The sequence below is a fragment of the Ambystoma mexicanum genome, chromosome 2p, assembly GCF_040938575.1.
Source record: "Ambystoma mexicanum isolate Mex_15411 chromosome 2p, UKY_AmexF1_1, whole genome shotgun sequence".
Lineage (NCBI taxonomy): Eukaryota > Metazoa > Chordata > Amphibia > Caudata > Ambystomatidae > Ambystoma > Ambystoma mexicanum.
In genome coordinates, this window is record NC_090923.1 from 591741149 (window position 1) to 591758948 (window position 17800).

The following is a 17800-nucleotide window of genomic DNA, read 5'->3' on the forward strand; positions in this document are numbered from 1 at the left end:
ACCCCTTCTGGCCCCCCTGTGATGTTCCCTTGTGCCCCCCCTTTCCGCACACAGGTGTTGTCTGTTTTGCTCGAATCTTCTACCCTTTACCCCCCCTGACCCCCCAACCCCCTCCAGCCTACTTCTGCAGGACTCTGTCCTGATACATTCTGGTTTAACCATCACCGTCTTGTGGCCAATGCTCGATTTGACATTATGGACTTCATTGATTCACAGTGAGTCACCCTTTCTCAACTCTCATGCTGGACTTCCTTTGCATTTTGTACTCATGGTGGCCTTGAGTCATGTTGTTCCCATCTTCATCTTGTATCCTGGCTAGCAACATTATGTGTTACTATTGACTTCTGCAATTGTATTTGCTCTCCCCTCTTGCTTCTCCACTCTTTTTGACTGCTTACTCTCTGGTCTCTCCCTTTTCCTATCTCCGCCCCTTACTTTCTTCTATGCATTTACTCTATTAGAAGTGTCCCTGGACCTAGTATGATTGCAACCTCGTCTGTATCCTCCCCCCTCCCCTTACTTGTTGTTTTCTCCCACCCCCCTCCACCACAAATGTCGTCAGGCCTAGTACGATACTCGCTTGTTTTGTTCCTCCCCTCCCTTTCTGCACCCCTCTCCCTCACCTTTTGTTTTCTCTGGTACTATCTGAAATGTTGTCAGGCCCAGTACGATAGTTAATTTCACATCCTTACTGATCATGGCCTGTAAGAATGTCATTGTATGTATGTCAATGACATTGTATTTTCCCTTCTTCCCTCACCTTGCCTTGAAGCGCTTTGAAACACATTGTGTAGAGGCGCTATATAAAATACATCATATATGATATCATGCATCAAGAAACAACACATAGGGCATGGAAATTGTAAAAGAATATGCAGAATCTTACCAGGAGGCATCCAAAGATAACAGCTCGATTCCCTGCTGAAGCATTGGTTTAAAACGCAGTGTCAGCGGAAATGGCACCTTAGCTGAACGCAAAATTGGAAAGGAAAACTTTAGGAGACAATTAATAGATGGAAAAATAGCAACTTGAAAGTTCATTACTTGACAATTAAAATGCATTTCTACTGATAACTGATTACACAGCATTCAAATAGGGTTTTTGAACTTGTTAGAACATTTGTTCTTCCATAAAAAAAATGTCATTAATGAAGAGTTTGTTTTCAGCACCATTCACAAGAAGGCAGTATTTTACAATCAACCAGTATATCAAAAAAAATAGCAGACAGTACACATGCAAAGTCCTATGATGAATGAAAATGAACAAGGGGGGTCCTTGGAGTCCCTCTGCCAGACATTAGTCCTGGTTACGAGAGACTTACCCAGAGTCTTTAGCTCACTGTCTTTCACAGAGAAGAAATATCCCAAACATATCAGTTTTTATCCTGCCCTGGGGCAGTCCAGCACCGAAATGCTAGGCAATTCTCCTCTGAACAAGAATACCAACAGCAACCCCAGACACGTGGTTCGGTCTGGATGGACCTCATTAGTAGGGTGGAGCTGTGCCTCTCTAAGAATAGCGAGCAAGGGGTTCGCGTCTGGATTCCCCTAGTAACTTAGGGTGAGAGCCAAATTTACTTAAATATGCAAATGAACAAGGGGGTCTTGGGAGTCCCTGTGCCAAGCATTAGTCCTGGTTACGAGAGACTTACCTAAAGTCTTTCACAGAGAAGAAATATCCCAAACATATCAGTCTTTGTCCTGCCCTGGGGCAGTCCAGCACCAAAATGCTAGGCAATTCTCCTCTGAACAAGAGTACCAAAAAGAGTTAAAGACTCTGGGTAAGTCTCTCGTAACCAGGACTAATGTCTGACAGAGAGACTCCCAGGACCCCCCCCTTGTTAATTTGTCTATGATGAATGAAGAAAGGACCTAAATGGTAGGAAGTCTAAAAGATAGGAGAAAGCATTTTAGACATTTAAATATATTAAAGATTGTGGCAGGGTGGTGCTGATAAACATCAAACAACTGAAATAGAGTAGGAATGAAAGTATATTTATTTTAGAATGTTCGCCATCCACTCGTCGGGACCCTTGTTCTCATGAATAAAAATGGCTATTAGCCTAATTGTTCGAATAACATTTGACCTGTTACTTTTTACCGAATTTTTTAAATTGTTTTCTTCATCGAAATTCGGTTAAATTTAATTAAATATATAAATGGAGTGGGGGTGAGGGAATGGGGGAGGGGTTGCGGGGGATCTCCCTCGCATTTGCGACCAAAATATGACCAAAACAAATTCGGTAAAATGTGAAAAGGTAAAATATTTTCGACCAAGTAGACCTAAACCTAAAAATGTTCTTTCATATGTTGTCTAAGTTACTCTGTTTATTTCAGTGCCTTATACCCACTTCCTTCTTTCTACTCCTGATACCTGGGATGCTTTAGCTTCCAGCATTATCCAACTTTTATTTTCTCCTTGTCCAATAGTTGCCAGCAAAGGGGTTCAGAATTTCCACCTTCCTATTACTTCATGTAGGAGCTTCCCTAGCTTTGGGAGTTCTTTCTCAGGTTGAGATGGCTATCCAGATTCTTCAAAGTTGATTGAGACTCCCAAGCTAGGAATCCAAACTCTCTCCATGGGTCCTGGCCTATCACATCTTTCATGTAACACTCTACGATTTCTACTCCAAATGTCCAGAATGCATCATCATTTGGACTACAAAAGTCTTTCGATCACAAAATGCGAGTCCCCTGTGTCAATTCCGAAAAATACACAAAAAATATAAAATACTGCCTTATGACATGCAATCTCTTTGTCGTCCGTATAATACTTTGGGTTTTTAGCTTCACTTCTCATAATGCAATATTATATGACAGCTCTGAAAGTTAAGGGAAACAAACACATGCCATGCCAATACTGGCCTCAGATGACAGCAGGTTTGTTAACTAACATGGCCAAAATAGTTGCATAAGTCCTACATGCTCCTGTGTTTTTGTGAGCATGTCTGTATTGTCAGATATCCGTATTTGTTGCTGGTCATATATGTGTGTGTGTTTGCTCATTCATTGTATGTATAGGTGAGAATTTCGAAAGAAATCCGATTGGTGGGCGGAGCGGTGTATATTTGTGCATCTATTATCCGGCTCTGCGGCGCACACCCAAAACGTACCTATATCTTGAACTGTGAATAGCAAAATGAACAAATACATTATTTTTGCTTGGGTGATCCAGTTCACCTAAAAGTCTAGATGCATGCCACAAATCAAAACAGAGTATTTTGAGCAATTTGTCACGAAAGTATGTATTGTGCACCATTAAAACCCTCACGCAAAAAACACATTTTAAACGTCTCCCGTTTTCACATGAAGATCACCATCAAAATCAAATCTCCACAAAGTAAGGCATGTGTGTTAGGATTATAACATTAATAATGTATTTCTTATATAGCGATACACACCCATAGGTCTCAGAGCGCTAAAATAACAGAAAACATTATTATCCCACAGAGTGGTACTCAATCTATCAGAAGGATGAAAGGCTGAGTTGATCCTGCCGGGATTCGAACCTGCCACAGCAGGCTGTGCGAAGATGTCAGGGGCAAGCACTTAGCTCACTGTGATATCTGACCGGGATCAAACTCTTTTTGCCAAATTTGGTGAACACTTGTGGATGTGGTCAAAAGTTACAGAGGAAAGCGGCATCACATTTTCCTGTGTAAAGGGGCATTTAACGTATGGTGTTGCCACTGCAAAGACATGATAAATAAAATAAACAAGGTTTCAATTGTGGGAAATGCCACTGTTAAGGTTACTGCAAACACTCAGTATACACGAACTAGTCCATCATACTACAAAGCAAACCATAACTTGGACTACACTACTAATCCAAGGCAACACTTTAACTATAAGTAAGTTATCTAATATGTAAATAAAATGTTGCAATTAAGTTGTGTATTGTGAGGGAAAAACTATTACATCTAGTTTACCCAAACAGATTATTGTTGCCTGCACCAGGTCCTCACAAGGTTAATGCGAAAAAACATGAACATTGAAGGTGCTTCCGGCTTCTTCTAACAATAGGTTATCAGTAACTTAGCTGCCAGCATGTTCCTCGTCACTTTACCCCTGGCACCATAAGGTAACTATGCAGTGATTTTACCCGATAACCCCAATACCCCTTTCCAATCAGGGAAGATGACCTGGCATGACCACCATATATCAACGTCACCACATTAACTCCAACAATCATGGGATATCATACGTGGAGATTATGCAGACAGGCATAGGGCAGTCATGTACCATCAAAGAAACACGTTATATGGATGTTCACGCAATTGTATTCAATGAGAAGACTTCGAGGCCGTATTTGAAACCATACTGATTCTGAGATTTTCAACAAAATCTCTTCCTCCTATTTATCCATATAGGGAGGTTTGTTTAAATCAACCGTATCCTGATTTAAAGCACGACATCAGGTGCTTTGTAACCTTGTACCGATAACGTTTTTGAAACTGTGTTATATGTCAGGGACCACTTTCCCTAATGATGATGTGTTAGGTTCGCTTACTTTCAGCTAAAACACTGACCATCTATTTCCCCCAATACCGAAGGCCTCTGGCAAGCTGCCAAGTCTAATGCCCCCATCCCCCATTCAAATAACTGCCCTCAAATATATAAACCTTCTATTTGCCAGCGTTTGAATGTTTGTACTGTGAGCCCTGGAGAAAAAAGGACATTACACAAGATAATCTGCAGTGAGATTAAGGTTGTAATCTTAACCCCATTAACCGCCTTTCTACGGAAATAAAATGTGGGAGAGGTAGCTAGGAGAAGATCACAGGTATCATGTTTGGAACTTACTCCAAAGTCTAGTAGATCAGTACAGTAGACATAGCCTTGCTTGTTGATGTTCAAGGGCTACCCTCTGCTTTTCTAGCAACACGGCACCACTTAGAAATCACACACACCTGATTTGCAAGGCATGAAATTCATTTTCAGACTAGTTATTTTACTCAGATGCAATATTTCCATTTGAGATCATCTTTTCAAATCATGGTGTAACGTTGTCAGATGAGGGGAGGGAGGTGAATATTGCGGCTATGGAGCCGATTATAATTTGTGGTAATGTTAACCTCTAGATAACAAAGGTTATTTGTCTGCTATTTACATTTTTTTTTTTTTTTTGTAAAGCGCCACACGCCCTTGGGCCTCAGAGTGCACATAAAACCATAAAGTCAAATAGAACGAGAAAACAAGAGACAGAGAGAACCAGGCATCAATTGCGTAAAATAGGAATAATCTAGTCAAGTGAGTTGAAAAAGAAGGTCTTGATAGTTTTTTGGGAATATGGATAATTATGTAGAAGATTGGATGAAGAGGGGCAAGTTCCACATCCGAGGTGCCCGAACGTCAAAGCTTGTGCCTCCAAACCTCATTAGACGAAAGCAAGGTTGGTTCAGTGAATTGGAGGGGTTAGAGCGCAAGGTTGTTGTGGGAAATAACTGGGAAATTCTTCTATGCAGGTATTGAGGTGCTGCGGAATGTTGACATTTATAATCCTCCACAAAACGCTCACCATCACCCACAAATGCATCTCTGACTATGCTCCATTCTACCTCAACCAAAGCATCTCCCGCAAAGCCTCACCCAGGATACTCAGATCTAGTACCAACACTCTCCTCCGTATCCCACACTTCACTACCGCCAGAGAAGACAACACCAGCTTCCCCATAGCAGCCCCGCAAATCTGGAACTCGCTCCCTACCCTCCTCAGTAACGAAACTTTTCTCAAGTTCAAGAAACAACTAAAAACCTGGCTGTTCAATAAATACTAGCAGCACCTACACCATATAGCCTGCCATTCTGGCATTGGCTCAACTGCTTACATCTAACATGCCTGTAACTGCTCATGCTGATTTGAATACTGTTCCTGCAACTGTTAATAACTTTGAATCCTGTAACCAAGATGTTTGACCAAGCTTCATGTACGCCGTGATATCCGCGGGTTTGGGCGTGTAATCAAATGCAATAAATAAATGTCTGATTCTCTCCTTGACAGGCAACCAGTGGAGTTTTTTTCTAAAATACAATACGCGCTCACCCTTTGCTAATCCAAAAATGGCCCTAACGGCGCCATTCTGTGAGGTCTGCAGATGTTTAAGATTAGCTTTGGTGGTGCCTATAAGAAGGCCGTTACAGTAGTCCAGGCGCGAGTTGATTAACGCAGTAGCCAGCAGAGATATATTGTTGGTAGTAAAATAGGGTCTGATTTGATGGAGAAGTTTAGTGAAGTGTCCACAGGACGAACGGACATTAGCTTCATGTTTTTTCATGGATAGAGCAGAATCCAGGGTAACACCTACAGTTTTTGCTGTTGTGGAAAGTGGAATTTGATTGCCCACAATAGAAAAGTGGGAATACTTTACATCAATTTTCTTAAGACAAGGGCCTGAGTCAAAGATGAGGAGCTAGGTCTTGCTATTGTTCAGAGCAAGAGAATTATTGGCCATCCAATTCTGAATTTATTTGTAGATGTTATTCATGGTTTTAGAGTCAATTGCATGAATGCCGGATAATTCAAAAAGGACTAGGGTATCATCAGCGTAATTGGCATAATGGACATCCAAGGGATCAAGAAGTGGTATAATGTATATATTGAATAGGATGGGGGACAAGCAGGAGCCCTGTGGCACACCGCACGAAGATAAAAAAGGGAGTGCGTCAGCTTTCTCAGCCACCACCTAGGATGTTCTAGGACTTAGGAAGCAGGTCATCCGATTGGCTGCCCTCTCCGAGCAATTAATGATTTTTCAGTAGTCTTTCACGTAACAAATCAAGATCGCTAAGGTGAAATGCTGCAGAGGTCCAACAACATAAGTAAATGGCCTTTCACCAATACCCAAGATGTTAGACCTGAGATTAAGTAGAGCAGTTTCCATCCCATGTTGTGGCCTGAAGCCTGACTGATGGAGACCCAAAAGTTTATTCTCCTCTAAAGATTTCTGTAATTGCAAGTATGCTACTTTATGATTGATCGCATTAGATAAAGGGACATTAGTAATGGACCAATAGTTTTTAGCTATGGCAGGATCCAGGGTGTTCTTTTGCAATAAGGAGGTGATCGAAGCGTTCTTTAAAGACGCTGGTACCATACCCTCTAAGAAGGACATATTGATCATCCTGATGAGAGTATCCAGGGAATATTTCAAGGTGTACGTGGGACAGGGATCTCCTGCGCAGGTGGCGGACTTACAGCAATGCTGTTTCAAGAATTTGATGGGGTCATCAGATTCAGTTAGGTTTAGCACTTTTGAGCTGGGAGGGTTAGTTGTATACCCTGAGACAGCATTAAAACATTGAAAGTTTGCATTTTCTCATAAGTAGCCAAATAAGAAAATCTATAAATCCTTCACCATTAGCAGCATGTCTTATGCAAAAAAGAGAAATCTTATGTTGCCCAGTCCTAACTGTCTGGGCAAAGGGTTCAATGGTTAAGACTAAGATAAGTAGAGATGGGGGCATCCCTGTCTCGTTCCTCTTTGCAAGGGGATCCTCACTGATCAATGGCCATTTACCTTGACCTTGATTAAAGTGCCTTAAGTGCAAAGTTTGATCAAAATTAATATTGTCAGGATAGGACCAAATCCAAATTTCATTAGAACGTCCTTAAGATAGGTCATATTAAGGAGTTTGAATGCCTTCCAGGCATCTAGCGCCAATAAACACACTGAGAAGCACTCTCTGCTCCCATTAGAAAGATCCACCACATCTACTACTTGCCTTATAGTATTGCAGATTTGCAGATTTGCCTGTTGCTCATAAACCCTGCTGGAAAGGGATGAACCAATAAGGGCATAATATGGACCAACGTCCAAACCACCCTAACTGCTATAGGGGTAATTCCAGCTCACCCACTAATCGCATCAAACTACAAGGACCTGCTGGGTGTGGGTAGAGTCCCATCTGGACCGGCTGTAAAAATATGTGTGTCTTTTGAAGCACTATCTTGAACTTGCCTTGTTAAATGTGTTGACCTGGAAGTCAACTCTAAAAAACAGAGTTTGGCCGGAGGCGATTGGTCGTGGCTCTCTAGCGCCTTATCGGCCCAAAAAAGCTTGTAGCAATTCAACAGTAACATCGAGGGTCAACTTTGTGGCCTCTCCACTATTACATCAACTACAAGCCAAGATAAAATTGATCTCATGGAACACCCAGGTTTTGCCCACCTGATCAACCCGACTGACATAAACCTGGGAGAGTATGACTTCCTCTGCTTGCAGGAGACCTGGCCGAGGGAGACCCCGAGTATGGACGAGTTTGAAATCGCCATTAATCCAGCCAAGAAAGAGAATATGGGTCGTCCCTCCGCTGGCCTCTTGACCGCAGTCAGATCTGGCAGCCCCTTTAATCTCCAAAACTCCTCAAACAAGAACTTGCTCATCCAAGTGTCGACGATCGGATGGGAGACAGAGGCGACACGGGGAGATGACAAAATTCTGGTGTATGTAAGATTAATCAACGTATACTGGAACCCCGCCTTGATTGGAAACTAAGAGTTTTTAGATCAGTTTGCCGAGATCTTGGATTACATTTCCATCCATCCAGAGCCAGCCTACGTCAACTTATGTGAGGGTCTTAATACCTCAGACTTAGTGAAAACATTGCATGATCAAGGCTGGAACCTAGACGACCCCCGACATGTCAGAAGAAATCTATGGAACAATCTCATGGACTCATGAGATATGCATTTATTGAACGGCAACTGCATAGGCGACCTTCCGCCTCAGCCAACGTTGGAAAACCAGGACATGGCATCAATCATAGACTATGTCTATGTATCAAAAAGTTTCCTACCCCTGGTTGAGAAATTCCAAATTATCAAAACTGTGCACAGCGAAAACCACCTGCTCCTATTGGAATGGACGCCTATGGGTCCGCAGCCCCGTGAGCATTTTCCGACAGCTCTCAACACATGCAACGGGGGAACTGCAATCCCTGTCAACTGAACAGGGACGGGATGGAGCAACGGTTAATTATTCTCCTCTCCTAGAGCAATTTCACCATCACCCACAGAAGGGTAGACGGGTCTCTAACCACAAACACACTTTTGACCTCGAATTGGTTGTCCAAAGAAAAGCGGCAAGGAAAACTGCACGGATTACAAGGAAGTCAGGTTTAAGACCATTTAACAGCCAAATCTGCAAAGTCCAGCTATAAAAATTGGCTTTGTGCATCGAAACACCCAAGATACCAACATGATGCAGAGGCGATGCTAGCAGCTCTGGTAGGTAAAGACCCAAACAGATTCTGGTCACTAATCAAGGCGGACGAATTTACGCTAAAGGCAGACCAAACAAACCCCATAGGCGAAGACACCCGGATAACACACTTTGGAAAACTGTACGCTCCAGTAGGTGGAAATTATGACCCCACCGAGTCCAGCAAATGTTCTGTTCCTTGGTTCTCTTCTACTAGCCCAAACGACATCTCAAGAATCAAGAAGTTGAAAAACTGAAGAGCACCGGAGCCCGAAGCCGTGTCGAACCGCATGCTGAAGGAGTTCTCTGACAATTGGGCCGTGTTTATATTGATCCTGTTTGGGCTAATAGCCATGTCTCATCATTTACCATCTTCATGGCTGAGAGCAATAGTGGACCCAATCCACAAGAAGCGGGGTTGGAGTAAACTTAAGAACATCTGCCCTATCGATCTCCTCGACGTTATCAGCAAGCTATATAGCTCCATCGTCATGGACCAGTTCAACTTGTGGTGTAGGGCGATTGGCTGTCTTGACAAATTTCAAACCGGTTTTGTCAGGGGCCTGGGCACATCAACAAATATTCTTCTACTCCAACTGCTGAAGGGAAACCTAGGTCCCTCCAAGCCAAAGATTTATATGGTGTTCGTGGATTTAGTACAAGCTTTTGACCAAATTAATCGATGCAAGTTATGGTCAAAATTGAAAATGAAAAAGTGCCTGACGCCTATATTCCATCCCATTTTAGCAATGCATTCTGATGCCACGCTACGAGTTAGGCTGAACAAAGCTGGTATGCTCTCAAATGACAATAAGAACCTTCCGAGGAGTCGAGCACGGATGCTCTTTAACTTCTTTCTGGAAGGTCTCCCAGAAGCCTTCGTGTCCACCAGGTCTTTCCCCCCCAAATGTCAGTGGAGTTCAGTTACCACGCCTGCTTTATGCAGACGATGTTGCGTTAATCGACCAAACACCAGTCGGTCTGCAAAGACAACTCAACGCTCTATACACCTACATTGCAAAAAATGACCTGGACATCAATAAGGGGAAATCCTAAATCTTGACCTTTTGCCCTGGCAAGAGGGGACCAAACTGACATTCATGGTCGATCGATGGAGGGAAAAAATAAATAAATAGACCAGGTGCAATCCTTCAAATACCTAGGGGTATGGCTGAGTAACTCTTTAGTAGAGACACCAATGTCAACCTTTCTTCTAACAAAGATGAAAACCCTCACCAGCCAAGCATCTGCCCTCAACAGGAAGTTTGGCTGTTTCTCGATTGTACCAGTACTGAAGTACTACAAAGCCAACGTGGTACCAGCTCGAACGTATGGAGCGGAAGCCCTGTTCAATCTTCCTGACTCTTTATGGAACCGCCTCGAGGGGGGGGTTCTGGAAAAAAGTACTGGGTCTCCCCCTCTCCACTCCGATTGCAATTATCCGGAGAGAGCTGTGCCTTAACTCCCTGAACCATACAGTTATCTGGAACAGGTTGGCACTGTTGAAGAAGTGTCATGACCCAGCTCGTCCGGCAATCCTGGAAATGGTGCCCAAAGAAATGCTCGCTGGCCTAAATCCGATGTTGGAGAGCTGGCGTGCAACCACAATGTCTCTTCTAGAAGAAATTGGCAGCTCCTTAGACCAACTGCTGTCGGACCCTGAACAGGTAAAAAGGAAAATCAGACAAGGACTAGATCCAAACTCAGGAGCAAGTGAGAAGTTACAAAGCAGCTGCAGATCTACCTCCAGAAGCCTGTATCCTTAACACACCTTGTGAATACCTGAAACAGTTCCCCGACAAAAGGGCCAGGGATCACTTCCCGAGGACACATTTGAACATTACACCCCACCAATGAGATTAGAGCAATTCGGGGCCAGTCCATGGAACAAACGCGTCGATATTGTCACGATTTTGCAAAAGTAGCGTCATTGTTTCATCTGATGGTTATATGTCCAGATTTGAAAGACCAGCGCACTAAACACTTTCGTCCACTATTCTCGGACTTTGCAGTCACACGGGTGGGAAACTGGTGGCCATCTCTGATGTCCGGTCAACAGACTGCTCATGTACTGGCAGTGGTGAAGTTCTTGATGGAGGTCCTTCCGGAGAGTGGAATTTCTAAAAATATTTTAATTTTTTCTTGACACACAGTCGCAAACTGCATAAATGGTTTTGTTCTTATAGAAAAATTAAATTCTATTTTGCTAAAAAGAATTGACGATTCAATTTTAATGCAAATAATAATAAATAAAATAATAATAATAATAATATGGACCAATCAATACGGTAGTACTTTGCAAAACATCTTTGTGTCTTTGTTCAAGGGAGCGATTGGCCGATATGAAGAGCAGGCAAGAGGATCTTAGTCAGGCACCGGCAATAGCTATATGTTAGATTCTGCCATAGAGTCAGTAGCTTGTCTTGTCTGCAAAAAGCAATTAAATAATAAGGGTGCCAGATGTCTATGAAGTGTGGAATTAAAAGTCTAATAAAATTGAGCAGTGAACCAGTTAGTCCTGGTGCTTTATTAATAGAAAAGAAATCAAAAGCCTTCTCAACCTCTTTGGTTATTGGATATTCTGGAGTATACATAAGAGAGGACATGAAGTGTGACATTTTCCAAATATTCTTGAATTCTTTAGACTTCTATGGGTTCTCCAAAATATAATTTAGAGTAATATTTTTTCGAAATGTTGATGCTCATCTCCTTGCCTAAAATATCTCTAGCCGTCCTCTGCTTTGACATCCGCTGTATAATTGAAGGATAGACCCTGTCTAACATTCAATTTACATGCAAGCAATCGATTAGCTTTATTACCTTTATCAAAATGTGTTTGTTTTAAAATTCGCAGTTCCTGCTGAGCTTGATTAATGAATGATGTCTAATTGACCCTGACTATCAGCAAGCTCCCCAAGATTTCTAGCAGAACCTGTGCGTTTATGTTTCTTTTTTAGATCAGCATGCCTTGCAGTAAGTTATGCATGTCTAATATTGTTTCTTTCCTGAGTGAATTTGCCAGACTTGAAAATCATCCCTAATGACAGACTTACGAGCATCCCTGCTGAACTGAAAGTTCACCTTATCAGAAATGTTGGCTGCAAAATAATTGTCTATGGGCGATTGGATGTTATTCCATAAAGCTGCTTTATGTTAATGTTAAATGATATTTGTATCGCGCACTATCACCACCGGAGATCTGGCGGCTCTGAAAAAGGGAAAGAGGGGGTGGGACGGGGAGGGGGAGTTAGTGGGAATGAGCTGTAAAAGTGCAAAAGAGCAGTGATGTGCTGTTGGCAGTCTCAACCCGGTAACTCCGATGGCTGGACTTGGTATGTTTTCCGATCGGTAGGCGTTGTGTACTGTTGTGCTAGTCTATGTGTGGTTTTTTTGTTGCAGTGTAGTGAAGTTTGTGCAGATTGCTGTGTTTATAGGCTTGTGGTTGTGCTTGGTTGGAGTTTGAGAGGTGTATGCAGATGGGTGACATTGTTAGTGGATTGGTTATGGTTACTGGTTATGAAGAAGCAAATCTACTTTCCATCGAAAGGCTTGACTAGGCCAAGATTCTTAATTTTCAATGTAACTGGAGCATGATGTGAAATAGTAGGGAGATTGTCTGCATTAAGGGAACCTTCTAGTATGGTTAGGGAGACTAGGAAAAAATCTATTCTTGTGCGACAGTTGTGTTGACGTGAACATTTATGAGTGATTTGAATGTTATGTGCCTTATAAAGCCCATGTTGATTTTTTGGTTTGATAAACAGACATCTTATAACGATCTATGGAATGATTTAATGGCATATCAAAATCACGACCTGTTCATTTCAAATTCTGCGCTGGTGGGAGGATTTTGGGAGGCCACCGTTTTATGCTGAATATAGAAGACACAGAGCTTTGCCAAACCCAATCCGAGTGAGGTAGCAAAGTGTCAGGTAAGATTTTCACAGTAATGAGTCTTCCTGACCTGGGTTAACCCCAGAACATTTTGCTTTTACTGGTGGATTATTTTTTTGAGACTTTCGATAGTGTCTTTTAAAAAATATCATATTTGACAAAGAACTTTATGGCCTATGGTTGCTGGGTTGCCCTAGGTGCTCCCCTTTTAACTTTCTCTGGCTAACCTTGGGAGAACTACAGTTCCCAAGGGTAGAAAGGATCTTTGGATCCGTTTTACATTTTATTAGGCGAGACCAGCACCCCCCACCTTATGTGGCATGCTGAGGAGATACGGAGTATCCCCATTCTCATTTTAAATGTTATATTTATGTTACAAGGACAAACTTACCTTTAATGGCTGGTGGCAGTGAACCTTTTTATTAATTTGGTGCACCTTTACAACGGGCTGTTTGCAGAGCCCCGCCGGTAAAGGCACCCATGGGTGCCCATTTTACCAAAATGGCCGGTCTTCTTTTTTTCGCCATTTTAGTGTTCCTTGTCCTTTCGTGTTCCTTCCCCTCTCCGCCAGGGCAGGACATTTCTTTGTGCGATTTTTATCTTAGGCAGGAGTCCTGTGGACTCCCCGCCCAGGCTCCGGGAACAGAGGGAGGAGTCCAAAACTCTGCATCCCTTTTTCTTCCAGCCTAACTGCGAGATTCCAGTTAAAACTGGAAGGCTGGCTGTCCTGAAAGTTGCCAACCGCCCCAAGTTTGAATGTTGCAAGGCTATTTGATTGGCTGAGTTCCTGCATAAAAGTCCGATCCTGGAAGCTGAAGAGGTAATCGACGACTGGAACCAAAACCGAAGAGGAAGATGAACAACTTGCGGAGAGCCTGCTGTGTAACCGGAGCTGCTGTAGCCCTTCCTTCCAATAGACCGAGGGACTCTGTAAACGGCCTGCATTTTGAGCCATCACACGCCGTGCTGCGACCTTGCGGGCTGCATTACCCCAATACACTGGGACCTCAAGCCATTGTGCGGTACACAGTCTTCCAAATTCCGCGGAAACTTCGTGGGTATCCTGCTAGATCTCAAGAGGCACAGAATTGTCCGGTGTTTGCCGTCCCAGAACCCCCTTTTTCTCTGGTGTCCTGTGTGGGATATGGCCCTGGGGCCTTGGTCTTGGAGCGTGGGCCTTGTGTAGCTGTTTCTGCACTGCTACCTTGGCACTCAAGGTGACTGCTCCTCTGGCACCTGGGAAGTATCACCCAGTGGGGTCCAGAGCTCCTGGTGCATGCTGAAGGTCAATGGTAAGCGTCTTCGGCAATCCAGAGGTCCCCTCCGCCGCCCGACTTGATATATGTTGCCCCTAAAATCTCGCCTCTGTCATTCTGGGGTTCCGGAGTGGCACTATACTTTCGCTGCTTTCTATGGATGGACAGAAGGGGTGTTGAGGCCCCGCCGCAGAGGATGTTCTCCCGCTTCTTTGGCCGCTCCGGACTCCCCTTCTGGGTGGTGCAGGCCCCCCCCTGCCTCTCACGCCCGTGGTTGGATGGCTCTTTGCTGTGTACTGGAGGTCTGTGCTCTGGGTGGGTGATGGGTTTTGTGCCTTTTTTTTTCTCTCCAGCTGCGCCTTTAATTAGTTATATTATCCGGATACTACAACAGTTTTCCGTGCCACTGCAGCTCGCAGCCCCCCATGGAGCCGTGGGTTACTTGTGCGCCCAGCACCAGATCCGTCTTTGCATACTCTCCCTGCTCACCTTCTGTGTGGGGGGCAGCGTGGTCTGTGTACTGGTGGTTGTGGCTCGCCTCTGGCTGTTGATCTCAGCAGGTGAGTGTTGCGTGGTCCTCTTCGGCGGCCGCGCCGCCTTCTTTGTGTCAGCGGAGTGGGTAGCCTCCCCGCTGTTTTGGTCGTCCGAGGCCCCTGGGCAGCTCCGACGCCGTTTCTGCTTCACTCCTGAACCTTGATGGGAGACCCCGGCGCTGTCCGTGCTCTCCTCGCAGGGCACTTATGTTCTGCCCTGCTGTGCACGGACACGCTCCGGCAGCCTCCCTTATTCTTGCCGCCAGCTGTCCGTGGTGTCGCTGGAGTGGTCAATCCTTGGTGCCCGTTATGGAACACACCTTCTGTGGTTATATTTAGGGGCCCGTCCTCCTAGCGCTCCGCTGTGCCCTGTGATGGGAGACCCGGGCTATCTGGAAATGCTGCAGGCTGCTGGAGGGGGACGGAGCGCACTGCCGCACGTCCGCCTTAGCACGCCACCATCTTGAAGTCCCAAGAGCTGTGTTTTTAGGGGCTCTGGAACCAAGTCTGTTTGTTGCGAGATCTCCTCCCACTTGTGGCAATTATGGCTAGATAAAAGTGTAGCATTATTAGCTATTCTTATTTGATAGGCAGCCGAGGAAGCTTCTTTCCTGCCTAGGGTGTAGATCTTCTTACTCTCCTTGTCAGGAAGAGCTTCGGCAGAGGCTAGAGGTGATCCCGCTATCTTTCTTGTGGTGGTGACTACTAGAGAGTCAGGCTTTAGTTGTCCCCTAATGTATAAATAGTCTGAAGGGGCTGGTCTAAACATCTTTACGATGCGTGGGTTGACTGGCCTTTTCAGACTGGGGGTAAGTAGTGAGGGCTGAATACGCCTCTGGACCGATTGAAGCAGAAGGATAAACTGTGCTGCAGATTTCCTATCACCAAGGATGTCCTCTACGAAGTCCTTATCGACTTGAGCTTCCTGGGAATCTTTCTTAAAGTGTTCTGCATCCTTTAAGAGTAGGCCATTGTACTGCAGCTGGTTGTCTACCGGGGGGGGGGGGGAGTCAGCAACCGGTTGGTCTGTGTGGTCTGGGGATTGGATGATGTATATGTCATCATCATCATAGTATTGGTCGAAGTTTCCTGTGTACCCTTGGTCCTCTGGGTATGAATATGAGCCAGGGTCCTGTGAGCCTTGAGTGTCACAGTAATATGTGTCTTGACCTACGTCTTGATATGACCAGGTAGTAGCTTGCGTGACCTCTAGGCAGGCTCTCTTGGTAGTGGGCTGTTTGCTTGTTGTTTGGGGCCCTGAAGGTTGTGGAGTTGATCTGGGTGTTCATCAAAGAAATTTATAAAACTTTTATTCTCCTCATGACCCTATCAAATTGTTCTGGGGCACATTGGGAGGAGCTTGGCAACACTGAGGGAGTAGGTGTAGGTGGGGGTTCTGGGGTAGGGGTCTGTTTATGATGCATTGCCCCTGAAAGGGTGTCCTCAGAGGTATAATACTCCCTACTATTTGTACCTTGTGACTTTGAGGCTTGGGCATTGAGGATTTGGAGTTTTTCGACGTTCTGGTCTTCAGTAGGGCATCAGGGATGTGTTTTTTAATTAAGTCGCTCATTTTAGAGCTTTTCCCCAGGGCTGTCTACACGTCTTTTGATGCCCAGTCGCCAGAACCCGAGGACGTGCCAGATTTTGATGCGGTGTCGGGAATGGACTTTGGTGTCTGTTTAGGGGGCCTGTCATGTGCTGATTGCGACTGCGATTGCCCAGAGGACAGGGACTGTTTGGACCTTCCCTTCCACACCATGTGTGGCTTATAGGTCGACGACATGGGGTATGTGCTTGGTGTGGTGTGAACTGGGTGTGCTTGAGCCGCTGGGTGTTGTCTCCGTAGCAGAACCGCCGGCCTGCTTGTTGGAGTCGGGGGTTCGCACGCAGGAATCCATTGCAACCTGATCACCCTCAGCGTCACTTAGGATGCCGACGCTGCCATCGCTGGAGGCTCCCTCGACGCCCATGGCGGCCTCGGCCTGCATCGTGTGGTAGACCCCGCATTTAGTCATGCGGTCCCTTAGCGTTTTCGGGCTAAACAGTTTGCAAGACTTTCACTGTTTTTTCAGTGTGGTCCGTAGGAAGGCAAAGGTTACACACTCGGTGCAAGTCCTGTTACAAGAAGGGCAGAATTTAAAAGGAGCCTTTTCCATAGTGTATAAAGATGGCAGCCTGGCGAAATATATGGGAGTGTAGGAGAATATGCATTCTGTAAGTGTGCAGGGCCAAGGCCCGTTGGGGCCTGGAAGGCCACAAAGTCTGTCGAGACGTGAGTCGTTGTCGTTGAGAGAATGGTCTTGTCCTCAAATGCCGTTGCCCGAGAGTTTGTGCTGTACGGTTGTCGAAAAGACAGAAAGAAAAACCAAGTTTAAACTTTTAATAAGTAATGGCGTCAGTCAAGAAGAACTCTGCGATATGCGTCCGACTACGATGACGGAAAATAACAATCTTAGGGATCTTGAAGGACCATGGGTACAGTGGATGTCACACTAGGGATAATATTACTGGCCCGCCCTGTCGGCGTCCCTTTTCGAGTTTTGAAAACAAAAAATGTAATACTCCACGGCTACCAGTAAATGTCGGCCTAAGCATAGCATGTGATCTAAGCAGATCCACAAGCCTCAGAAGAACAAGTTACTTTCTTACCTGGTAACGTTCTTTCAATGGGATGTTCCGACGACGTATTCCACATCTTTGACAGGTAATCACCACAGCTGTGCTACTTCGGAAAATATTTGGCGTCTGCGTCCTGCGTCAATGACGTCGATACTCTGTCCTCGAGGGCCTCCGTCGAGTCGACGTCACCGGATGTTATAAGTTGGACGCACAACGCCCATAGCCTCAGTTGTAGTTTTTTCCCAGAACGTGTGGCACCAATCTTCTGCCAGTATGACCACAGAAAGCCTTGCGG

The 17800-nt window shown here is 44.8% G+C and overlaps 1 protein-coding gene across 2 annotated transcripts in view; it reads right to left on the reverse strand.

Moving 5' to 3' along the window:
• The window catches only part of EMC3 (ER membrane protein complex subunit 3), a 302422-nt gene that overhangs the window by 134243 nt on the left and 150379 nt on the right, over positions 1-17800 (reverse strand). For both annotated transcript variants that reach the window (XM_069644093.1, XM_069644094.1), the window contains one exon: positions 887-968. In XM_069644093.1, coding sequence (XP_069500194.1) covers positions 887-968 — 82 coding nt within the window. The remainder of the gene's footprint in view (positions 1-886; positions 969-17800) is intronic.